Here is a 26,706-nt window from a genome sequence, read left to right on the forward strand (position 1 = left end):
ATAAAGCAAGTTATTCAGTGCTTTTTTAAAGCGAAGGGGGTCTTGAGTGGTAATTATTGATGTGGGTAGATTATTTCATTCATTGCAAGTTTGTGGAAGAAATGACAGTGAACACGCGACGGTGTTACATTGGGGTATGTTGATCCTATGTTGGTCATCTCGGCGGGCTGGGAGAAATGGCACTGGGTGAATCCACATGGAGTATAGCAGTAGCTTTAATGAAACTGGAGCAAGGTAAAAATTTCTTTAGCCTAAGGTATGGTTTGCTTTAGATACTGTGTGTTGTACATGTTGTTTCCGGGACACACTGCTAACTATGTGGATGTCAAGGTAGCAGTATGATGCTACAGACTGCAGTGGAAGGTCATTAATTGCGTTTGTGGGGCAGGCTGTGTTGGTATGGGAGATGCACATTTGTTAGCATTAATTTCCATCTGCTAAGTGTGACACCACTCATAGACGTTATTTAAGTCAGCCTGGAAGGCATACATCTGAAGTGTTGGTTATTTTGCATTAGTTAATGCAGTCGTCTGTAAATAAGCAAACTTGTGAAGATATTGGGTAAGTCATTCTTGTATACTACTGTAAATAAAAGAGGGCCAACAACCGACCCTTGTGAAATGCTTGATTCGGCTGGGGCCATATCAATTTGTCCATATGTCATTTGTACCATCAAAGCACAGTCCATATGAAATTGGCAGTTACTTCAGCTTCGTTTGTGCTCAAATATTGCAGCATATTTTTTTTTTTTGGCTGTACCATTCAATAAAAAACTTGGCATTGCTGTTTGTTTCGTCCAGCTAGGCTTTCAGTTAATTGTCTGCATCTGTAGCCATTCTCTTTCAGTGGTCTCCTGGCCATTCTCATTCTGTAGCCCCCTGGACTCGTCAAGCTGTATGTTTACAGCTTTCTTGCCAGGGTGGCCTTCAACACTGTACTTTGTACATGTTGTAAATAAACTTGACTTGACTTGACTTTTCTAATGATCAGGTTTGCATGTCATAGTAGCTTGTTCCTTTTTTTCTAGATCAACAAAAAATGGCAAATAGGCCAAATGCTTTATATAACATTGTAGACAAAAAAGTGGGATCTTGTCACAAAATTTGAAGCAGAATAAACCAGTGATAAGGGCAAAATCTGATTGTAACGTCGTTAGAATAAAAATGCGGATACAGGACAACTTGCTAATGGGCCTGTCTTGACATCGGAGATAACCAGGCTGCAAATTATGGTGTGTAGCACACGCGAGTGATTTGAGGTTATATAGGGGACAGCCCCTTTGTCTTCCAAACCTGAAGCAAAGGGGCCGTAGATGTTTTGCTTCAGTGCAACGTTCTTCACCATTGCAGACAGCGCAGCAGCAGCACCGCGCCGTGCCGCCGCCGCGGACCCTGCCATTTGGCACCGCACCCCAGGTGACGGCCTCCCTGCCTCCGACTCCGCTGCCCGACCTGTTCGCTGACCTGGACCCCTTGTCTGAAGGCAGTGGGAAGAGCAGTAGACATCGCCATAGCGCCTTTGGAGAGCTCAAGAGCCCCCTGGGCCCCTTGGCTGAAGATGGTGGCAGCAGGCACCACTCCACTTTCAATGAACTCCAGAGCCCACTTGACTCTTTCGCTGAAGGGGTTGGCAAACACCAATACACCAGCATCGGTGAGCTGAAGAGCCCGCTGAACTCCTCGTCCGAGGGTTTCGGCAAGCTCAACAGCACAAGCATCAGTAGTCCCATGGACCCCTTTTCCGATGTTAGCGGCAAACCCGACCTCGTCGCTTTCGGAGGGAGCCCCTTTGACTCCCTGGTTGATGGTGTTGGCAAGCCCAGAACCAACTCTGGTGAACTGAAGAGCCCACTGAGCCCCTTGTCCAAAAGTCTTGGCAGGAACCACGGGGCCTTTGGCGAGCTCCGAAGCCCTCCCAGGAAGCCGCCCGTACCGCTGAGCAGTGCGGTCAGCGGCTGGCAGACGTTCGAGGAGGAGGAAGAAGACGAGGGTCCTCCTCCACCGGCCTTCCCGCCCCCGCCTCCGCCACTGGCAGTTCCACCGCCGGATGAAGGCTTCTGCAGCGGCAGCAATGCGTCCTCCGTGTCACCATCCCGGCCAGCCACAGCGGCCACGTCCTCCTCCTCGTCGGGCAGCAGCAACATCTTCAGCCGTTGTGGAGCGCAGGACCCTTTTGCGGATGAGTTCTTTGCTGGGCCTTCTGCCTCAGGCAACCAGGTGAGAGAGCAGAAATCGACAAAGCTCGATTTACCTAAAGTTGCGGTTACAATTCTTCATTCTTCTACTGTATATCTTTTTTTATACGCCAGTATTTACAGTTGATGCCTCTTACAATGGACTGTGATAATCCAGCAAAAAACGTCTGTTATATCCTTGTTAGGACTCGCAGGGCCAACTCCCAAGGTATCGCCTAAGGAGACCGCTGAGAAACAACCAATCAGTACTAAGCCGAAACAACTGTCGCACTTTATTGCACAAACCAATGTATACCCATTGGTAAAAGGAAGGGTGCCACTGACTAGTACATTGATGAGTGGCTACTTCTACAATCCAAGGTCCATTCTATCTTAAAATTAGGGTTGTAGTATTTTGTGAAATGGCGAAACTTTGCATACGCTGCTGTATAACCCATAAGCGATTGCAAAAAATAATAAAAACCTCGAAATTAAAATTACTAACTCTGCATAAACGTGGTTATCTGGTAATTGTACAACCATGTGGCAAGGCATGATCCCGTCTGCCATTTTCTGCATGCTGGTTGCTGACAAATGGCAGTTTCCCCGCACAACGGCAAGATTAATGGTCCTCGGCCACTGCTGCCATGCCACAGGCTGCTTGGCCCAGGTACCTCGTCACCGTCAATGACACAAACATCGGCTACAATTTGTTCTTCACACAAAACAGTGGCCGGTAGAATAAACTGGTGTCTCAATTTTATCATTTGTGACGAATGTGAAATCTGTAGCACGAGGGAGAGCTGCGGTGCAAGGCAAGTTCAGCTGCAAGCCTGCATCTGGCCGTTTCTGCACTGCATGCGAAATTACAAGACTGCATCACGTATGTGCCTCGCAGTCTAGACATCTTGAATAGTACATTAGCCTAACCAGCTTCGAAGTTGCTTAGGCCTAGCAGCACCCTCGGTGCTTGCTCGACACTGAGCCAACAGCGATAGGCGGCGGTGGCCTGCTTGCGTGGTTGACACGAGTTGCACGGCATGCTATTGCACAAAGCTTGCTGCTGGTGTATTCATTCCTTTAAAAAAAAGTTCATTTTTGCAAATTCAGCAAGCCGGTGGAAATAGTTTCATGCAGCGCACTGCCACATGCACACACATACTGCCGTAGCAAAGTGCGTTGTATTTACACCATCTAGACAAAATTTGCCCAAAAATTTGTCTGCTGTAGCCGACAGTTTGTTATAGTCGGGTCTGTTAAAACCGGAATTAGCTGTATTGATAATATAGGCAGACCAAGCTAAGTGAGAAGAATAGTCTGTTAGGTATATCCAAAGGTATGTTGTACGTGGATTCGTTGTAATGAGTGGCAGGAACTTGAACTGTACCACATTCACACGCTTGCTATCAAGGAACATTAAAATCAATGATAATTGACATCCACGAGCTTGTCTACCATTCGCAAGCTCATATAGACCGCTGTGCTTGCTGGGCTCGCTGTGCCTTTCAGCCAACTCGGTCTTGGAACACGTGTTCTTACCCGCTTCTTGGATCAAGCAGAACTTCTGCTGCAGCGTTAAAGTCTTATACTTTGACATCTTCGCTCACTGGCACTTCTGCACAGTTCGGAAAAAAAAAAAAACACCACGCTAGCTGTAACACACCTAACCCCACTGCACACAAAGAAACGGCGCAGACCGGCGTTGCGCGCACACACATCGCCGCAGGTGCGGAGAGAGAATGGGTGAACGGCAGCCAGTGGCAGCGGCATGGAACATGCGCTGACACTGCGACTGCGAGGAGTGTGCAGAGTGGGGGACGAGAGCATGTGAGAAAAACCGGTATGACTGCTGCGTTGCAGTGAAGCACGCATTCTCCTTTGCAGGCGCACATTTCGGCGGTGTGCGGGGCATACCGTGGACTGATTTTTGTGCTAGCAGTACTACGGGTCAGGCGCTTCGTCTATAAATAATTGCGATTGCTATTTTCCATCGCCTCGCGGCTCCGAATGGCCGTAGTTTCGGCGGGTTTGCGGAGAAATGGGGATCAGGAATTGCTGCATAGCACCCCAAATCTTCGAATTAACCGGGTTGGCCTAGGCCGCCGGTGCGAATTATCCAGTCAAATTTACATTGGAAAATACGGGACTGCAGAAAACCTTCCAATTATCTGGGATTTCGAGTTAATCGAGTTAAATTAATGAGGTTTTACTATTACGAATAGCGATTATGCAATACGAACACCGAATCGAATAGGACAGTTTGGAGTCATTATTCGAAAGTTTTGAATATTCGCACACCCCTAGTTTTGGCAGATGTTGTAGATGGTGACTGGGTGGACAACACAAAGCTTTGGCCACAGATTCAGAGGACGTGTACTCACTTTCGGAGCTAATTACACCTTGTCCGAATGGTGTGAGCAGCATACATGTTGCTTCTACTAGAATTGGGGCTAGAAATGTATTCCAAAGTGTCAAAACTTTCTGCTTCCGAATTAAATCAGCCTTTAGCTTCAAAATATTCATGTGCTGGCGGTGTAGTCGTCACCTATGCTTCTGCACATTGAAGTTTGAGGGTGTCAGGGGGGATGTGTGTAACTAACACCCAAGAAACTTAACCTGCCAGGAAATGGCTCTACTTCCTTTGTCACTGTGTAATGAGTGGTACTCACTCTTGCCTACATTCTGAGGTTGAAGTCCTTTCTCTATAGGCTAGCGATACAGTGTTCGGGGATGAGTTAATTTTTTTTATCCTCGAGGAACGCCATGTATTGTGGAGGGCCGGCAACACAGGCAGTCCTTGTGTAGTAGTGGTCCATGAACTTGGCCGCACAGATTCATTCCATTCCTTTACATACCTGTCCCTATCCTTGCAGCCAACTACTGCACAGGTCGATCTTCCATTTTCCGTGCCACATTTTACAGCATGAATTGAGTACAGTGCATTAGTGATAACCCAGTGGTATTTCTGGCAGGTAATTGCACGGTAGCAGTGTAGACGCGGTAATTGTTAGATAGAAAGATGGCTGAGTTGGAAAGGGTGCATGCATTTAAATCAGCGCAAAAACTACAGAAGGCACAGAGGTAGAACACAGGGCGAGTGCTGACTAAGAACTGAAATTTATTGAACAAAAGCTTAAAAAAGAAAACACGAATAAACCAACTACCTGTGTGCACAGGAAATCTAAGTCACATGGAAATAGTTACTGAGAAAGTGTGTTTCACAATCTAGCAAAACGACAATGGGTCAGATACACAATCATTGTGCAACATTTCTATATGGAAGGCTTCAGCAAGTTCATGAGCCTTCTGTCTTTGTGCTTGATGATGATGTAATTTTTCTCGAAGAAAGGTTTGCACCCACATTATCTGCAATGCGCTGAAAGATGCGAGGTCGCTGTTTCTTTTAAGGTATTCTTATGCTGGTGCAGGCGGTCATTTCAATAAATTTCAGTAGTCAGACAGCGCTCGTCCTGTGCCCTTCTACCTCTGTGTCTGTTTTCGCACTGATCTGTAAGTATGCGGTAATGGTTTCGCATTTGTCGCCTTTACATGCTTTCACCTGACGTAACGTGCAGCTCATCACCGGTAGTGCCATCTCGTTCCTCTAGTGCAAGCTACTGCATGAAAAGTGTCTGTAAAGGAGCCAATCAGGCAGACTGTTTTCACTGGCCTTTGGTTTCAGTGGTCATTAAAAGCAGACATGTGAAAGGGGTAATAAAACAGTTTACAACTGACCAAAATATTAGACAGGACACATATGTAGATTTTGTAGCATCTGTTCCCAGGTTTAGGAAAATGCGTAGAAATATTTTGGTAGGAAGCGGCAGAGAATTTTGTCCCACGCAGTTAAATATGGCCACTAGGTTTTCTGATATATGTGTTAGCAAAGAATGCAATGCTTTGTCATGTGAGGACGCACGACTGTCTTGTGCGCCCCCCCTTATGTTTGTTTCCCCGCTTGGCTTTCGCATTTCCTGCAATCTAACTTTGCCGCATAGCTGAGCGCTGCCGGCAGTCGGTGTGGTTGCAAAACAGTACGAGAGATGGCACGAGTGTGCGTTGCTCATGTCATGTGACGACGGGGTTACTTGGGCACAAATGCGAGTACCTCTTCCCCTTTGGCTTGAGGTTTGCGGAGCACACAGGCTTGTTCATGCTCCTGTTGGCATGCTTTGCGGGACCGTCTTGTGAGAGGCTTCGGAGCGGGGCACCAGGATAGATGAACACGGTCATTTGAACATGCCACTGTCCGCATGATTGTACACGCACATGATTAGGCATTGGTGTTTGGCATGAGGCGAACATATTTGCTCGACATCCTGTCGCAGTGAGACGAAATTCCTCGATTTGTCGTGCGCCTGTCGGCATATTCCATTCGTACTAAATCATCTAGCTGGCATTGGTGTATGAAAGTGCAATAAATGGCCTTGTGATTGATTGCGCTATTGCTTTGTCGTTCCTTTGTCCCAAGGGCACAGTTGAGGCTCCACAGTCAATGGGTTCTGCATTTTGTAGGGAACTGTGCTACTTGACCCACTTGATGTCCTTTTGTATAGAAATATATATATATATATTCAAATACCACGGTTGAGACGACGCTTTATTCCAAGAAGGAAAAATGGTGTCGATGCAAAAACGAACACGAGCTGATGATTTATGATGACTTTGTACAGATGAAGATGAAGTCCGCATAAATGCTTACACTAATTTTCCCCGTGAACAGAAGTGGCCAGCCTGGCTGCACATTAAACAGTGGAATGGAGATGAAAGGACTTCAGGCGGGAAACGTGCACAATCTCTGTTCCGCAGCAGCATCGGTCAGTTGGGGCATCAACAGATGTAAGGCGATAGTTCACTGGTGAGGTCTGCTCAATGACTTTGTAGGGGCCAATATATCGAGACTCAAGCGTCTCACATAAACCGGGTGTTCGTGCAGGTGTCCATAGTAGCACATCGTCACCAGGGCGGTAGGAAACGACGCGGTGAGAGGCATCATACCGATGTTTGTAATCGTCTTGGCTGGCTTCAGTGTTCAGACTGGCGCGACGGTGACATTGGACATTGGGCATGACGAGACACGAACTGGTCACAAATGAATGGTGAAGTGTTGATGGGGCCAGAGAAGAAAGAAACGTCGAGTGATGAGGTTGGGTGGTGGCCGTATACTAAGAAAAACGGAGAGTATACGGTGGTGCGTTGAACAGACGTGTTGTATGCAAATGTTACGAATGAGAGAATCGCATCCCAGTTACGATGGTGAGGTTGAATATACATGGATAGCATGTCGCACAGCGTGCGATGAAATCACTCTGTTAGCCTGTTGGTGTGAGGGTGGTAGCTAGACGTTGTCTTGTGCACGGTGTTGGACACTTGCAGAACTTGATTAAGGGTGCTTGAAAGAAATGCCTTGCCTCGGTCGCTCAAAAGAACGTGAGGCGCCCCGTGATGTAAGTAGATAGCCTGCAAGAAGAAGGCTGCTACTTCTGAGGCAGCTCCTGAACGTACTGGGGCTGTTTCAGCATACCGGGTCAAGTGGTCAACAGCAGTGACAATCCATCTGTTGCTCTCTGGAGTAGGTGGGAGTGGCCCGAAAAGGTCAATGCCGACGACAGAGAAGGGTTGTGCTGGATAAGGAAGTGGTTGTAGCGTCCCAACTGGAGCAGTAGTAGGTCGCTTACGGTGTTGGCAAAGCGTGCGCGAGGCAACATATCTAGCTATGCTCGTGGAAAGACCTGGCCAAAAGAGTCGGCTGCGTATGCGCTCGTGTGTTTTGTGGTAGCCCAAGTGGCCTGACGTAGGGTCATCGTGTGAGGCCTGCAGAGCTGCAGCGCGAAGAGAGCGCAGTAGAACGGGAACCCATCGATGGCCTTCCGGGTGAAAAATGTACCGGTAGAGCACGTCGTCTTCGAGCTTGAACAGTTTCAGCTGTTTCCATAGCCTGGCATTGGGTGGAGATGAAACACCGCTAAGGCGCTTGATGATACTACGGCAATAAGAATTGGCGTGCTGGTGAGTGGAAAGCACTGAAGGGCGGTTTGATGGAGCCAAGGAAGAAATCGGTGTAATACATGATGCGTTCTCCGTGCAGCCAATTTGACTAGGGGATGTGATGTGCTCCGATGATGGTGGTAATGGGCATTGTGAAAAAGCATCGGCATCTTGGTGCTTCCTTCCGGACTTGTATATGACATCAAAATTATATGCTTGTAATTGGAAAATCCAGCGGCCAAGGCGTCCAGACAAGTTTCTGATGGTCGACAACCAACATAGGGCATGGTGGTCGGTCACAACCATGAAATGTCGATCATGGAGATACATAGATGAAATTTCTGAATGGACCAAACAACAGCCAAACGCTCTTGTTCGGTTATAGAGTACTTCTTTTCTGCAGAAGTGAGAACGCAGCTTGCATATGCAACAACCTTTTTGCAAAATTCGTGGTCGCGCTGCAGCAGTACGGCACCAATTCCTTGGCCACTAGCGTCAGTATGCAGTAATGTGGGCGCCTTGTCATCAAAATGACAAAGAACAGGTGGGGATGTTAGTGCGCGCTTGAGTTCTTGGAACGCAGCTTCACACTGATCGTTCCAATCGAAGGAACTTGAACTAGCAAGGAGGTTGTGGAGGGGCGAGGCAATGCTGGTGAAGTTCCGGATAAAACGTCGGAAGTATGAAGCGAGTCCATTGAAGCTGCGCAGTTCTTTTGCACGAAGTGGGCATGGAAAGTTGAGCACTGCGGAAATTTTGTCCGGATCGGGCTGGATGCCGTCTTTGCTAATGAGATGACCCAGGACTTTAATCGTTGTGCTAGCGAAACGGCACTTCCTCGTGTTTAGTTGAAGTCTGGCATTAGAAAGGCATGTGAGCACTTCATCTAAGCGTTGAAGATGATCAGTGAAAGTCGAGGAAAACACGACAATGTCGTCGAGGTAACATAAACAAGTTTTCCACTTGAGGCCGCGAAGAACAGTGTCGATCATTCTTTCAAATGTGGCGGGAGCATTGCATAGACCAAAAGGCATTACGTTAAACTCGTAAAGACCATCCGGAGTAGAAAAGGTGGTCTTTTCTTTGTCCGCTTCATGCATTGGAATTTGCCAATATCCGGAGTGAAGATAAAGGCTGGAAAAGTATTGCGCGCCTTGCAAAGAATCGAGGACGTCATCGATACGGGGCATCGGATATACGTCCTTACAGGCGATCTTGTTTAGCGCGCGGTAGTCAACACAAAATCATACTGATCCATCCTTCTTCTGCACTAAAACGACGGGTGATGACCAAGAACTGGCGGAGGGACGCATGATGTTTCTTTTCAGCATATCGGTGACATTCTCCTCGATGATTTTGCGTTCGGCCAAAGAGACTCGGTAGGGACGACGGCGTACAATAGTCTGGCCATCAGTGTCGATACGATGGAAGGCAACGGAAGTCCGTCCAAGTGACAATGTATCCATATCAAAGGATGCTTCGTGAGCAATTTTAGCAACGCTTCCTTCTGAGCAGCAGTAAGGTCAGGACGTATCATGGAAGCAAGGGCAGATGAAGCAGATTTGCCCTGTTGAGGAAGAGCTTGTGAGGCGGCAAGAGGAAGCAGGGAGACTGGTTGAATATCCACATAACAGGTCACTGCGAAGCCTTGAGGTAGGAGGATTGTCTCAGTGGTCGCGTTTAACGCGATGATTGATGCAGAACTTTCTTTGAACCGCACCAGGCAGGAAGCGAAGACAATCCCACGGGCAAGACAGCGGCCGTAAGGAGTGATGAACACGTCGCCATTGGTGATGTTCGTAGAAGAGAGACTTATGATTTGCTCGTGGCCGGGAGGCAGTACAGAATTGGCAGCATTGAGAAAACGCACTCGTGGCTCATCAGCACTCCCGCTGCAATGAACAGTCTCAATCATATGGACTACACGTTGACGGCAAGAACTTAAAGCAGACGCTGACGAGAGAAAGTTTCTACCTAAAATTAGTTCATGAGCGCACGGGAATAAAATCGCGAACTTACTGTGATGATGGATACCATCAATGAAGACGCATGCTGTACATTGGGCTGATGGTCGAATGATAGCTCGATTAGCCCCAATCAGGGATGATCCAATATAAGGCGTCTTCACTTTCTGCAGACGAGAGCACAGGTCTGCCCACATAACAGAAATAGTAGCTCCCGTGTCAATCAGAGCTAATAAACGCACACCCTCCACAGACACCAATAACATGTTCGAAGGACGTTCAGGAAAACTTGGAGCACTTCGCGGCGATGCAGTTTTCCCTCCAAAAACTGCACTCGTTAGTTTTCCGGTCGCTGGACATGGAGTTGGGAGACAGGTCGAAGTGGCAAAACAGAACGTCGGAGCAGCGATAGGGAGTGGCGTCTCGAGGCACATGCGTTGTGTGCGGTGTTGGAGAAGTCGGCCGGAGATGGAGATCGTCGAACGGGAGGATTATCGTCATAAGTGCGGTAGACGCAAGGAGGTGGCTCATTGCGTTCAAAGGCAGCGTAACCACGACGTTCGTCTTGCTGGCGGTGTCAGCAAAACTGGGAGATATGTCCTCGAAAGCCGCTGTAATTGCAGACAGGCCTCGATGAACGCCAGGCAGAGTAGTAAGGTGGGTTCGAAGCTCGGGCGACTAAAGGTGCCAGATGATCGTGAACAGGCGCAGGTGGTGTGATTAGAGACGGCGCGGCTGGCATTGCAGCAACCTGGGCGTAAGAAGCCGGTTGTGGGCAAGGAGAAGCGTAGTATTGTGGTCGTTCTGCAGGGAGGCAAATTCCTCCTTAATAATGCCGCGCAGGTCAGTAGAAGCAGGTTGGACATGAGCGCTGATGCAAGGGGGTGAGCCATGCGCTTGCAATTCCTCGCGAATTATGGCTCGTATGATAGACCGGAGCTCAATACTGTTTGCCAGGGGGTTGTCGGAAAAGTCCGGTTGCAAGCGGATTGCTTGCAGGGCGTTGAGGCGCTGACAGACGGCGACGACGTCTGACACCGTTGAAGGGTTTTGAGCGGCCAGTGCGTTGAAGGCTGTAGATCCTATACCCTTAAGCAGTTGTCGCACGTGGTCAGTTTCTGGCATGGCACGGTGGCAAAGCGCGAGGATGTCCTCAATGTATGAGGTATACGACTCGCCATAGTGCTGGATGCGCTCAGACAGCCTCTTTTTCGCAACTTCCGAACGAACTGTGGGTGTGCCAAAAATCCGCCGTAGCTGCTCCCTGAAAGACTACCAATCACGGAAGTCCCTCTCGTGATTCAGGAACCATGTCTTGGCTACTTGAGAGACATAAAATGGTACGTTGTTTAACCTCGATGTCTCGTTCCAGTTGTTGTATTCGCTGACACGATCGTAGTTGTCGAGCCAGTCTTCAACGTCCTCACCAGGCGAGCCAGAGAAGATTTCAGGATCGCGATACCGGTTGTTGGCAGGGCTGGGAGTGGGGGTGGCTGGCACTTGAACCGAGATGGTGGACGCTCCAGTCTGGTCTTGCGACATGGCGGCCTCTTGGCGTAAGCGGCGTCCCGAACGTAGCTCCAGGAGAGATCTTGAAGTGGATTGAGGTCGAAAGGATCTTAATGCGCCTCCACCACTTGAAATACCACGGTCGAGACGATGCTTTATTCCAAGAAGGAAAAATGGCGTCGATGCAAAAACGAACACGAGCCGATGATTGATGATGACTTTGTACAGATGAAGATGAAATCTGTATAAATGCTTACAATATATATATATTATTATAGTAGTGTATGTATTACTTCACTATCATATTATTGTGCTCCTATGTAATCTTTATGTCACTTTGGTGTTTCATGTTATAGATATGGTGCTTTGTACATGTCATCTAGCACCTTGTCTCTTATTTTGTTTAAGAGCTCTTGTAATTATTTGGTTTATGTGCTATGCCTGCCTGGTATGATATTATTATGTGCTGTGTGAACCCCATCTCACTTGAATTCAGCTAAACGTCAATTCACTGAAATCTGGAAGGTAATGGGTTCTCAGAATTTCCTGATCTTAGTAATGACCTACCTAATGGATGTGGGCACATGGGCTTAGCATGATGCGGTGTATCGTATGCATTGCTGACTGATGGGCAAGATGCAAACAGATAATGCCACACCCGTGTTATTATCAGTGAAAACCCTCAAATCATTCCTTTCTCCCAATACCAGCATATCCCCTTCAGTCATGGCGTACGCATTTGTGTATACGACTTGTCGTGCATGGGAAAAAATGATATGAAAACTGAGCTGCGGCTGTGTATCTCCCCAGATTTTCCTCCTGTTGCGTCTCCTTCGGGACTGGTACGTAGGGGTGGGGGGGGGGGGGCTTTAACTTAGATCTCTGGCAAAGCGAGGAAAGCCTACAAAAGCCTCAAATCCCCTTGCTGTCTATGTTTTGCACAAAGCCTTCATGGATGAAGGTTGTAGAGCACAGTGTCTACATTGCAGGACTTCTCGGCCAATGCAAGCCAAGCCAGGCCAGCCCTGCTGCCCGGGCTTTCGAGCAGCTCACCGTGGCCCGTGTCACCGCAGACAGCGTTCTTTGGCCGCTGACCCGTTGGGCCAACCATTGGGTCAACCTGTAAATTGTGCGCAGACGACGACCTCGTCCGACTGCATCCCGCAGCTTCAAGCGCCAAAATGATGCCTCATTACCTTTCTACCAGAGGAAACCCAACTTTTCCACTCGTCATCAGCCCTCAGAACTGTTTTTCTAGACTAGGATAGAAAATGGGGGGGACCCTGCCCGGCCCTGCTTTTCAAATGTTGCAAACTCGGGCCTCCCGTGGTTGTGTTTGCATGATGTGCAGGGAAAAACCTGTGGTGTTGCTGAAGTTTGGTTCAAAAAGAGGGGAAGGGCCTTGTTACTGCTTGCTTAAGGCATTTGTCATCCCGAACAGTTCCTGGTGCTCTCCCTCGGTATTTGCGTCCCAAAGTTTTGTTTTCTGTGTGAACGCTTTGATCATAGAGAAAGTCAGGGCCACGTGCAAGCGAGTTGCCATGTGCAAAATCAAATGCTCACAACACACTGCTCTTCGTTACGCTGCTATGCCTGCAGCAGAAGATTGGTGGACCTAGGCCAAATGTAAATCACTATTTTGTACACCGTTCATGCAAAACTTTGGCTGCAGCAGCAGCAAATGCAGCAGTGTGTTTTCAGGAGACCTTGATGGCTTCTGGCCATTTGTCGAAACGAGAGAGAGTTTATAAGTACGTTGAATTTGTGTTTTGTTTCTGTTTTGGTCGTCAGAATGTACTGTTTTTGAGTCGTCTGCCATTGCAGCGGGTAAAACAGATCCTGCTGTTCAATGGTCATGTAATAACAACAGAGTCGTCACCCTCAATGCCTTCCAGCTTAGCATGTGCTCCTTGGAAATGTTTGCGAGTCACAAATTTCACTCTGAGCCACCGAAATGAAACTCGCTCACATTAACGGTGGTCATCATTTTGAATGACTCCCACACGTATGCCGATTGTCGTCCTGTCCCAGCCCATTTGTTGGTGTGCCACCGTTCACACGCTGGCTGGTTTAATGTACAGCGCCAAGAATGATTTTGAAATGTATCGCAGAGGAATCGCCATCGTGTTGCCAGCTTCTCACGGGGGCCTGATTTTTGTTTTTGGCAGCGTTATTGTTTCCTATAAGCTCTCGTTCATTGCTTGAAGGGGGCATCGCAGTGTGCTGAAGCTTTACTATGTGTTACGGGCTGCATTTGCTGGCCGAATTCCAGTTGCAACACAATTGCAGCGCTTTTGTTACTTCTGGGCTTACAAGTAAGAATGACAAGTGTGTTTTGTGTGTGTTTTGTTGACATTTGCCACCTCTGAGTGGCTTTGTAGTTTATATATGTGGTTTGGAGCAGCAGTAGCAGCTTGCTTTTGCTTGCTAGATCTGAGAGCAAGGGAGCACAAAGTGCACCAGATGTGTAATGGATATTTACCATGCGTACTGGATACGCATCCAATACTGGTACCAAGCATGCCAGATGCGTTCGCATGTCACAAGGCAGAGATGGCACGTTTGTGCGCTAAACTGTGCTGGAAACATGCAGTTGACACGATTGCAGAGTTTATATACAATATTTACCTACTGCTTTTCTGAATCTCAGTAGATACTACGGGAATGGTGTGTGTACATGTGTGTGTAGGCAGTAGGTAGCATTGGTCAGGCACTATGAAAATAAAACTTGAGCAAGGGGGCATTGAGATGCCCGAGCTGTTCAATTTTCTATGCCATCGTTCTTGTGCTACGAGCTCATAAAAATTTTGTCTTCTTATGGGACCTTCCATGAAGCCTTTTGTCCACTTGACATTGTGTGTGCATACTACTGCAAACTCCTACCAGTATCAACTCTGGGAGAAGGAATAAAGCCTGTGTGCTAGACACATACAAATAAATGTCCACATAAGTCAATGCGGAATTTTCTTTTTCTTCATTTGACGCATGTTTACTGAGAAAAGGCATCCAAACATTACATTAAGCAAAATATACCATTAAATGTCGCTTCTTTCTAAAATTTGAGTGTAGCCAAGCCAGTAGTTTAGCCAGTGCAGAAGTCTACCCCTGTTGTTCTCATTTGTCAAACCGTATCTATACTTTAGCCTTGAACTTGCATGCTGTCAGTGTAGGTAGTTGGTGTGAAAATACAGTACATGGCTGTGTTGCCGTATGTCTTTAGATGCCATTCTTCTAAGAAAGGCCATTTTTTATACCAGATCTTCACTCAAGCAAGGTGCATTTTTGATGTCAAACACTGCTGCATTATTGCAAATTATGCGGTGCATCCACAGCAGTGTTTTCCACGATATGACCATTGTCGCTTTTTCTGAAATAGTACTCCAAGCCTTATGTAGAGTTGACAGCAAAACTTTATGGACCACATGAACTTGTGCCAAAGTGCATCTTCGTGTCTTATATCAGTGTGGTATTGACAAAGTGGGCAGTTAGTATGAATGCACGCTTTGCGATTGCAGGCAAGCCTCTCGACAGCACCTGCCATGGCAGTAGAGGGTACGGAGATGCATTTTGTCATGCGCTCGAATGTTCTGTAAACCTTTGCCGCCAACTGTACAAAGCTGCACGCAGTGTGGTGGCATGGCATATGCAATGCCTGCTGTACACAATGTTATTTGTGGTGCACACTTCATCTTCATCAAAGAGGGCGTGCCAGCACTTGCTGTGTTGCACCGCTTTTATGTTGCACGACTTCAAGCGGTTAGGCAAAGCTTTTTCATCAGCATCGCATGGACATCATCCTCAAATGTTTCTTTTTTCCCTAGATTGCGATGCATCACTTGTCTTGGCTTTCTTTTGACAAAGCCTAATCACACTGTGACAGTGATTGATGCAGTGTAAAGGATTTTTTTTTTTTTACAATCTGTTAAACGGGAGGAAGGGGGAGCACTGCGAGATGTGCAAGTACCAATGTTGCCAACACCAAAACACCACGAAGCTATCCAAGACCTGTTCGTCGATAGCCATTTTCCCAGGCTTTCTGGGAGTAGACGTTTTAGCCAAGCACAGTGCCTGCATGTGTTTGCCTCCTCTGTGGGCACACGTAGGAGTGAAGTCCTTTCAAACTTGTGCAGAGTTAGTGCGTCCAGCGTAGTCTAGGAAAGAAAGGTCGTTGAGTCAGCTATCTCAGATTGCGGCTTTGTAGCGAAGGTCTAGAGAAGCAACACAGGGACCAGGCAAAGCGTTAACACGATTTCAGCATGTTGATGCACTTTTGATGTGCCTGATTGAACTTCTTGGGTGTGTACTGCTATCGTGATTATCAAATGGAACCGGTTACACGTTGGTTATGCTCAGTGCCACACTCGTCGCTCTTTTGGAACTCGCTGCAGGAATATCGAAAATATATCCAGGGTATTGCCGTTACTTTGAAGCACAAGTACTGAGTGTTGCACAAATAGTAAAAGCCAGGTATGCGTTACTTTTCTAGATAATCCACTGGCTTATTTTTACTCTAGTTTTGCGCAGACGTAGTTCGACCCACTTTGAAGTGGGTGGAGTTCCATGCCACATTTGTGAGTGTTACTTGCCTCTTTCATTCACAATACAGACGAAGTGTGTGTCGCCTGTGGTTATGCCACGTGGAAAATGTTGATTTTCCGGCAATGGAATGATGGCACCATCTGTCAGCACTGCTGCAAAAGGCACGTCCCACGATAGCGATGACAGGTAGCACCACAATCCTGTATTTAGCAAAACCATCATTTTTTCTTTAGTGGCATCACTGCAGACAATGTGCACTTCTACTTTGTTGGAAAACAAAATAGGCATCGAATGCCTGCCAATGTGTTAGGAAACTGAACCCACTGCAAAATTCTGCACCTGTCTGAAATTTGAATGAAAATCAGCCAGCGGTTTATCTGGAAATGGTCATGCATGCCTAGCAGTGTTACTTGCGCAATGCTTGGTGCGTTATCAGAAATACTCGACATGTACAATTACCACAAGGCGTACAGCCTTTATTTTTGTGTCTGTTCGGAATGAAAATTTGTACAAAGTACTCAAAGGTTGTCGCACAGGTTTGATTTATCGCCGAGAGTGACATTTCTTGGCAGTGGAGTTAAAAGATTAAAAGTGATCGTTGCTGTCTTGGCACGCTTGCCAATACATAGTGCTAGGCACTTCTTTGCCAGTCCTTGTGTGACGCGCCTCTGCAGCCATGCTTTAGAACCACTTAGGTAAGCTCGCGGCCTCTTGCTTGCATATTGTCTCGTTCGGACACCCATGTTGAGGCATACCTTGTCCGTGCATAGGCGTTGTGTACAGCAGTGTTCAGAGTGGCGCCCTCTGATGGAAAGAAAGGCAATGTGGGATGGCATGCCATGTGCATTCTTAGCATTTGTCGCACGTTTGTCACATAGAAAACTGCACCTAGCTGAGTTCCACCTGTGGCGAAAGTTGTTGTACGTCGCATTTCTTGTGCCCGTGAACCTCAAGTCAGTGCAATACTTGTGTCACCAGAACTTTTGAGTTTGGGGATGTTTGTTGAGCTGCGTGCAAGCTGATAGTGCAAGAGGCCTGGTAGGAAGTGTCGGTAAGCATTTTGTTTCAGTTAATTTCAGAACCAGACCAAACTAGAGCCAGTGTATTGTAACGAGCTCCTTCTGCTCACTTCTGGTGTCGTTTCGCTGTGCTGGCTGTTCAAGCCTGGTGGAGGTGGCTGCACCCAGATTCTCCAGCCAATGATAGAGGGCAGAAACAGATTAAAATGACACTGAAATATGACTTATCTTGTCTCGGTAAACTATCCCAAGTAAAAAGAACATTTGTTTTCAGAGGTACATTTTTTGAAAGCAGACGTTTGTAATGTTGGAGCATTACTTGTATTAGCTGTTGGGTACATAATGGAGCCAGGAAGAGAAACCCATCGACAAAGTTTGTATGAGATTAGGAATTGCAGGGCCAGCTGTGTTTGCTTTATGTGATGAAAAGTCTGAAAGCCATGGTATGGTAGCCAGTCTTAGCTGCGCATTGCGAGTTGCTTATAGACATGTTGTTGGACAGCAAATGTTTTCTGTCTATAGGTTAATTTTGGGGTGATTGATGTGCTTTTGTGCAGTTCTGATGCTTTTCTTATAATTTGTGCCTGTACATCAATTCCACGCAATGTGGGAAAGCTATGGTTTGCATTAGCCAATCCAGATTGAGAACAAAAAACAGTGGTTCATCTGTTGTCTGTCACTAAACCTTTCATGCAGATGCCGGTTGAATGAAAGGATTACTGAAGAATTGATGATGCTCACGGACAATTCCTCCTTTCAGAGATATGTGCACCTTGTTTTCATTTCCGATTGGCCGGCGCCTGTGTAGCTTCACTGCACTGTGTGGAGTTGAGGTGGAGTACATGTAGTGCATGTTACGACCTGTGACCAATGCTCCCTTGGTTGACTTTTGTTTGGTGCATGCTACATAGACAGAAATACGTTTGACTCATTTGTCACTGCAGTGAGTGTGTGCGTTGGAGATAAGTTGTGCTGAGATGTTATGTAATAATTCTGTAGATAAGAGATGAATGTTTAGAGAGTGTTTTTTGGCTTGCGATCATCGGCTGTGCCCGTGATGTCAGCCAGACGTGTGTGTATCAAATGTATGAGAAGGTACGATCTATCCATGGCATATTGTCTAGGATGTCAGGTAATTCTTAATTGGGCTGGTCCTTTTTGATTTTGTTGTGCAGACAGTGGAAGTCTTGTTCTTTCAATGTTTGTGAAGTTAGTTGGCAGAGGGATGGCTGTATTTCTGGAAAGTGACAGATGGGCTTTGTACCATTTATCGGTGCCGAGAGGCTGTTTCTAACACAAGCCACGCTCAGATTGTGAGCAGAAGTTGAGGAGGTGCCTCAACATGGGTCTTCGAGATACAGCGAGTTACATCTCGGAGCGTACTTATTTTGTGATCACAAGTAGAATGATAAAGTTTTATGGCCCATTTTCTCTGTAGCCTGACCCGCATTACTTGAGCGCGCTTCTTGCGCTTGGCATCTTTCGAGAGGAATATCCCGAATATCAAGGTTGAGTAAGCGTGCCGTAGTGGGTTGCATATTTGCCCACGGTTCACCTGAAGCCAAATGCAATGTTATACTGCCCCCTAAAAAATCTTGCACAACACTTACAGGTGTGTGCTCAACATTGTGAAAACTGTACAATTCTGAAACTCTTCGAAAGATATTGTATACTCAAGCCAAGCTGTACTGCAGAGTTCTGCCGAGGCTTTAGGTTGGCACACGCATGCTGCCCTCTGGTTTTGTTCTGTGTTGTTTGTAAAAGTTACAGTAAGCAAGTCTGTGCATTCTAACTGGCAAGTGTAAGCCTGCTGTAGTAACCCTTTGGCTGCCAAACCCAAGTGTGCTTATGGTTAAAACCAACAGCACAGCAAAGACAGAATCAGCATAGCACAAGTGCTTATTGCCAAATCAATCGAAATTTATTATGGAAAAGGGTTTAATAAACAACTGTTGCACCTTCATAGAAATGAAGTTCATCGCTCAAGGGCAAGGTTTTTGCAAAACCACCACAATGGCTCATTTTCTTGACATCGTATGCGTTAGTAATGCAATTGAAACACAGAAATATGTTTGCAAATAGCGTGCAAAGTGTAATTAAATAAAAACAATGATGGAATGTCTGTTGCCATCTACATTGCAATGTGGGCTTGTCACTAGCCAAAATGTGGTCATCACTTATGCTAAGCTGAGGTCAAGATTCCTTATGGGGTGGATGTGACAGTGGATCTCGGTTAGAGCATTTAGCATAAAAAAGTAAAAAAAAAAAAAAAACAGGAAAGGCGTACAAAAAATAAAACCATTGTTGACCAGTACCAAATTGTCTAGTTTTCTCTCTGCCCAAATTTGCTCCTTGCCATGTTTCAATGCACCTTACATTTCGTCCCACTTGTTCATGGCTCAAAATAGGGCTTCCAAGTTTGTAGTGAGAAAAAAAAAATCAATCATGATAAAAAAAAGGGGGGATGGGGAGTAAGTTCCTGTCAGAAATTGTCAAGTGCAAGATTCATTCAGGAAAGTTAAGATGTTTGTTCTGACGAAATTGAACCACTGCAAAGACCCATATGAGCTCACATAATGCTGGCTAGTGCAAGATGTGATGTTTTATGACTGTGGCTATGTAATGTTATGCGCTTCAGTTGGGTTCTCTGTATTCTTCACGGAAAGATAGTGCTTTCTTCAAGTACATCCCGAACATTAAAGATCCTTTAGAGAATTTGCATAAAGAGTTTGAAGCGGCAACTATTAGTGAGTCTGTAACATTATTTCCAATATGCACGTAAACATGGGTCATTTACATAGTGCACCTTACAATGCAGTACAGAAAGTTCCTCGTATCATGGACTCTGCAGGGACCTGGAAAAAAGATTGTCAGTCAGAGGGTTAGCCGTGCCACTAAAGCCTTTGTTGCTTCCTTTAGCGTCTTCCTAGAATTGACTGCACAAAGGCAGCGATGAGGTGATTGGCGATGAGTTTCAGAAGCTTTTTAGGGGGCTTTACTGCTAAAAACTATCTGTGCATTTGGCTTAGGGTGGTACTGCTTTTGCTGGGAAAGCCATGTAATCTTGCATGTTTATTTGTTGAACCCATTTTGAAAAGTGCCTTTGAGCACAGTAGCAGATAGCTCCATTACTTGAAACCACAACATGAAATGCAAACAAGACGGTACCGGACAAATGAAACTCGAATCCTACTCAAACAGATGAGCTATCGCCAGCAGTAGATTGCAAAAGAGCATCCTCATGGCCATCACGCACATTGTTTAATTGAAGTATGCAGTCTACTTGTGTTTGATTGGCCATGATTGGGTACTTGTTTCCTAAACTACGAGGACGTTCTTTTGAATGGTTGCGGAGCATCGTTAACTTTTACAACTTATTGTGCCACTGTAGACAAACAAAACTTGGAGCAAGTTAGGGCTGACTAGAAATCATTATTTTGTTTCTGCTTTCATCATTTTGTGTAATGTTGACATCATTTGAGCTTTTATGCTTAGTTTGGGGCCTACCCAATCTTCCTGTAACTGCATATGCAATGATGCGAAATCTCACTGTCTAGTTATTACCTGTAAAAGGTGCACTACTTTATACTCTATTGTTTGCTTTTCATTTCTCTGTGATAGTACTGTAGTAGAGCCTCGCTAACTTGTTTCTGAGTTATATGTTTTCCTAATTATAACATTGCTGAAGCCCAGTACTTGTGACGTTAACAATATGTTGACTGCGTAGCGTGCTTTCCAGCTGCTAAGCTGTTCGTCCAATCTGTGAAGAACACATTGTAGAAGTCATACTGCATTTGCATCTGTAAGATAACTTCTCACTGACACATTGGGTGTGTGGTCAGGAGTAACCATTCGGCAGCAATGATTTAGACCAGGGGTCTCAAACATGCCACCTGCAGAGCCCTTGTGTGGAGCTTGCGGACACTTGACTATTCCATCACCACAGATATCAAGTTGCCAAAGCATTGTGCCCTTCCTTCCCAAATCACGAGCATGCTGCGGTGTTGTCCTAGACAAGTTGCACGGTATATGCTGACAATGTGAAACATGAGGCAAGTTTGAGACCTCCGATTAGAAGAAATTGTAGCTTGGAAAAAAGCACTTCAGTCTTGGTCCTAAGCACTTTATTTCACTCATGCCGGCATCCTTGGCCATGGATGTATTGGTACCGGCAGATTGACACATTAAGATTGAATCAAGCAGTTCATTATGTGGACGAAGTGTTCATGGCTCGGCATTGCCGAATTGCACCAGAAGCACCCAGTCTGTGAAATGAGTCTGTAATTTGGTTAATTAAGTGAGCCCAGTTCGCAGTGATAACTTTGTAGGCTGATGTGCTGGGCAACACCATGCTGTCTTGTCGGCGTTTCATCTTGTGGTGAACACTGCTCTTCTGCCTATGTGATCCTACAAAGCTGACATGCCCACTTTCATGACTGAGAAATCCTCTTCTCCTTGTGTGGGCAGATTGCAGGCTTAAAATAAAGTGCAAATGAATGGACATGTGCTGTGTGCAATTAATGTGTTGTCTTGAATGCCTTGCTAGCAGTAAATGTAACCAAAACTGAAAGTGTAGTGTTAAAATTAGACGTTGAATGGCATTCCTTATAGGAGAATGCCATGGTCATTGTTTTAAAACTTTAAAAAAGCTTTAAAAAAAACCTGGTAGGCTGCATTGGGGAATGCAGTCGTAGCAAAGTATGTTAAATGTCTTGGGCATGCTGCTGAGGGTGTGTGGGGTAGTACATTAGTAATGGGATATGGGTAATGGGTTGCACCCCCTATGCTGACTAAAATGGGATGTTTCAAGTAAAAAAAATACCATCATTAACGTTTCAAATCACTTGGTAAGGTAAGAGTCAAGAAGGCTACAAATATTAGTGTGGCCGTACCGTAGACTGCTAGACATCGATGGCTCCTTTTCAGCACTTTCAGAAATGGTGCATGAAGATGCTTGTAGTTGAACTGGATTAATTTCCAAGAGGACTCGAGCATTCTGTCGTGCACACAAGGCTGCAGAGTTTCTTTGGTGTGACACTTTTAATTGAATCTTGTGACACGAGTATACATGCATCACAATGGGTAGGCAGCATGTGACTAAAGAAGGCTGCAGGGACAACAGCCCGGAGATTGCTGCATGAACACGAGAATCACAGCATGTTTAAGACAACAACAATGTGAACGGAAAGCCTATCAACATCTTCGAAGCTATGCAGATTGTCAACCTTCCACCGGCATCTGTTGCACCACAAAAACAGCACGCAGATTCAAAGCCTCGTTCGCACCACGGTCAGTATTCTTGGTCGATCACTTTCGGAGACACGATCACATTATTTTAGATTTCGTGTAACTCTGCACTGGGCCTGTCAGCATCTATGGGCAACAGTGCTTGACGCTGTGCCAAGAAGGTGTGCTTGGCACCTTGCGAGCAATGCTGACTTGTCCAATGACAAGGCAAGCAAAATTTTGCAGATGTAATTGTATCCCGGAAAGTGAATGACTGAGCGTATGGCCCCCACTTTCACCATTGGTACAAGCACCTCCAAAACAAGCTCTTACAGCCAAACATGAACAGGCAGCTACAGTAATCTGAACACTTTCACCGATTTGGTTGGTAGAGTCGATGTACAGCCTCACGGATACACAAAACATGAAACACGAAATGTAGTTTGTTTGTTCAGACTAGCACTATGCTCTGTGACATCACAGCAGTTCATACAAGGTGTGCTGCACCTCATACCCTAATGTAAAAGTTGGCATTGCAAAAGTTAGTTAAGCTGAGTCACTTAGACAGCTGCCCTCTTGAGAGCATGCTCCCAGCATGGGCATCTTAGGTAATCGCTACTGGTGCTGGAGTACCTGATATGTGTGAACACAGTGAGTGATAGTTTCTAAATGAAATGACTCTACAAGGAGCTAAACTTCTTTCTGTGACACTGCTTGTGTAATACCTGGGATACGCCCAAAAAGCAAGTTGTGAATGATACAAATATGTTAAAAAGTATGCTTGAAGAAAAAAAACTGGTTAGGTTTAGACTAGTAGATTATTTGAAAACTACTTGGACTTATTTGGTCGTACAAGATGCAGTTTTGCAGTGGAACCCCGAGTCGATGGCATTAGTGGGATGTTGTGCATTGCACCACATTTTTGCTTATCTAAGCTCTCTCTGTTCAGGAAGCTTGTTCACCGATGTTTCCAAGTTGAGCCCTCGTTCACTTTTGAATGAGGCAATCCAAACTATGTCACAGGGAGCTGGTTCAGGAATTTAAAGATTGTTTTTGTGTCTCTGTGAATAAGGCTAACATATCCATAACACAAGGAAGTGTAATGTGCTGTGGCTAACTTACTATATCTTTCTTTAATCTCTCTTCAACGTGTTGCAACACACCGTTTGCAATGCTGACGCAAGACAATACGAATTGCTACAATACGGTGAATACCGTATTGTTTCCGTAGTTTTTGTACATATCTAAAAGCAAAGCTGAATATTATTAATGACATCAAGCCATTTAGTAGAACAACCTTATCTAGGCCACAAAGATGTATAGTGCGTAGAACTCGCTAAAAATTTCTGCCTCCACGATACATAAGCGCTGTTATCACAAACAAAAACAGAGTCGTCTGCTGCTTGTGACACAGTTTTGAAGAAACATGAGTGCACATTTCTCTCATGCAAGGCTTAAAACTTACAACAGCGACAAACATTTCACAGTCAAGTGTCTACCCAGCTGTAACAACGAGATAAGATGCAGTACACTGACAAAAGAGCATGACGTAAAAACAGTGAGTTAACGTAACGGCCAAAACGGACAAAGATGCAAGTTGATCAGCAGTGTGTGATCAAGAGAAGCCTCCGCTGAAGAGCCAACGTTTCGACAAGGATACCTGTCTTTATCGGGGCAAGTCTAGGGGCAGCATTCTCTAGCAATCACTTTTGGGGATGGAATCACTTTCGCACGAGTCGGCACAGACATGCTGGCGCATTGTATGGCCCACAGCATTCCTGGCGCTATGCCAAGCTTGCTAACTTTGCACAGTGTTGGGAACGCTGTCGGCCATATATTTCGACGCATCCGTACCGAGTATGTTGTGAAAGTGATCATATCCCCGAAAGCTATCGCTCGAGAATGCTGCCTCTGTTATTGAAACGTTGGTTGTGGCCGGTGGCTTCCTTTGCTCACCTACTAAAGTCTAACCCCTGTATTCTCAAACGACCCTCGATCTGAAACTCTACCTCCACTCCGCTGAGTTGAGCACAGTGCCGCCACTTGAGTGAAGATGACGCTACGTTTTTGAATTGCTGAGGAGTGTTACATAATTGCAGGGACTATTTCTGCCAAGGTAGAGTGCTGAGTGAAGGAACATTATAGGATATGGGGGTTAATGTTCTTGCGACTCTTTCATCCTGTTAAGATCCAAAGCTTCGCAGACAAACAATAACTGGCTTGGCTCATCTTCCATGAAAGAAAAATCTTCCAGGGCAAGTGACTAGGAATGTACAGCCAAATCTCGTAACGAAGTATTATGGAACATGAAAATATCTCCGTTATAACCAATTACTCACTTTATACTTGCTTCAAATCATCCAAAAATTCAATTACATCCATGTTTCTTATCTCGAGGTTGGGCTGTAATGTAAATGTATATAGTGGGTGCGCACCGGTACTTCGGAATTACAAAAGAAAATATGCGATCACAGTTGGTGTGAACAATACAGCTGAATAAGAGCTGTTATATAAAGCTGTTCAGCACAATATAATGGAGGGTGAAGTTTTGCTCTATCTTCGTATTCCTGAGAAAGGGAAAGGAATCAAATGAAAGTTGAAGAGGACTAGCTGCTAGTGCGAGTGAAGCCTTTTGCAAGATGTACGTGGTGCTTCACTGCTGCTGCTTGCTCTTAAATTGCTCATTGTCGGCAGATGTGTGACACTGCTACAAAGCTGTCGGCTCACAGCCATATTGTGACGCTACAGCCCTGCTTAGTCCAGTCAGGACGGGGAGGACTGGGTTCCCCTTGCTGCTGCAACAGCGTGCACTGCACAGCAATTGTGAGTACATGAGGACTGGGAGCTCAGACATGAAACTTGAACACCTTCCTTGGGCTGTCCAGGTCGGCCACATAGAGTGACTGACCATCGGGAGCAAGGGCGATGGCATGCGGCTGCACCATTGGCTGCATGGAGGAAAAAGACAGAGCGTATTTAAGACATAACAGTGTGTAAATTCGTTTGCTGTGTTGGATGCCTTAAGATGCGGGGTTCTTTTTTTATATGATGAAAGGGAAAAAAATTGGAGGACGCTTAAGCTTCGCCTTTAAGAATGGAACGTGATGGTATTCAAAATATCCCTGACTGCTTCTCACACTTCCCAGCAACTGCAGCTTATGTAACCGCAATGTTTACCAGGAAACGCTGGCCGCGAAAACTGTGTACAAAGGCGAGCTTTCTGGTAGAAACGCGGCCTCTTGCGTGGGCCGCGATGCAGCAGAGGCGAGCACCATCTGAAGGTATTGCAAGGAATCGGGCGCGCTTCTCCCTGGCCCCTGAGATACTTGCGCGCCGGAGTGTGTGAATGGCAGATGCCGTGACTGGTCTATAAAGTGTAGAAACGCTGCAAAGGGGGTTTCTTTAAGTTTTCGCGTAGCATACTTATTTTTCTCATGTAGTAAAATTACAATCTGATGCCATCATGTCTGTAGGTTGTGTAGAAGTGATGGTTTACGATTTTCTACGTATTTTAGCTTGAGTAATTCAATTAGTTCACTAACTTCCTTGCGCCACGTGGAGGCCCTGGGTACGGGTGGTTCGAAAATCTTTTTGCTGAAACGATGTCTGTGACATGGGGCCCTTAACGCTATTGCATAAATTGTCATCCACCTGAATGTAGCACGAAAGTACAAAGAAAACCCATACGAGTTTCTCCGAAAGAAAGCTTCATAGTTGAGGTAAAGTTCGTCCTGGTCTGGGATTCGAGCCTGGCGCCAATGCCTTTCCAGGATGGTGCCACAAAAAAAGTAAAGTGCAGTGGGTAGTGTTCTGAGTGCGCTCCTTCATTGCGTCCCTTTAGGCTTTGTTTTGAGCGCACGCATGCAAGGGCCTGAATATCGCCATAAAGTTGGCCAATCGAACCTCGCCATTGGTGGGATGGCTGCCAAGTGAATGTTTTATGACCCGCTGTGTCCAGGTAGGCAAAGGACTCGTTGGCTTCATCGCTAATCGACCTGGAAATGCAATGCAACGGCGTCACACTTGCGACCTCCTGCCACACTCGCACAACGCTCCCATGATGTGCGGGTGGCTTTAATGTACTTTGGGGGGGGGCGGGGGATCGGGGCGAATATTTCGCTGGGCTACTTACTGGCCCTCACCTTCGAACAGCCTACATTTCCCGAAGGTCACTCATTTTGGGGACTTGGGCCCAAAAGCGGAGCAACAAGCATCCACCCTCTTGGATACTCGGGGCAGAGCGAGAAGAAATAGCGTGCACCATGACACACTGCTTTGCCTTGTCCAC

General features: G+C 46.1%; 2 protein-coding genes across 10 annotated transcripts in view; one reads left to right on the forward strand and one right to left on the reverse strand.

Moving 5' to 3' along the window:
- Nucleotides 1-21,693, forward strand: part of Dab (DAB adaptor protein) — a 141,982-nt gene extending 120,289 nt beyond the window's left edge. For all 9 annotated transcript variants that reach the window (XM_075673249.1, XM_075673255.1, XM_075673257.1 and 6 more), the window contains 2 exons: nucleotides 1,350-2,216; nucleotides 12,624-21,693. In XM_075673249.1, coding sequence (XP_075529364.1) covers nucleotides 1,350-2,216; nucleotides 12,624-12,728 — 972 coding nt within the window. In that variant the 3' untranslated portion in view covers nucleotides 12,729-21,693. The remainder of the gene's footprint in view (nucleotides 1-1,349; nucleotides 2,217-12,623) is intronic.
- Nucleotides 20,248-26,706, reverse strand: part of LOC142560853 (peptidyl-alpha-hydroxyglycine alpha-amidating lyase 1-like) — a 33,583-nt gene continuing 27,124 nt past the window's right edge. The window contains exon 8 of the mRNA XM_075673258.1: nucleotides 20,248-25,366. Coding sequence (XP_075529373.1) covers nucleotides 25,265-25,366 — 102 coding nt within the window. The 3' untranslated portion in view covers nucleotides 20,248-25,264. The remainder of the gene's footprint in view (nucleotides 25,367-26,706) is intronic.

This window comes from Dermacentor variabilis, chromosome 10 (assembly GCF_050947875.1).
Source record: "Dermacentor variabilis isolate Ectoservices chromosome 10, ASM5094787v1, whole genome shotgun sequence".
In the NCBI taxonomy this organism is placed as follows: Eukaryota; Metazoa; Arthropoda; class Arachnida; order Ixodida; family Ixodidae; genus Dermacentor; species Dermacentor variabilis.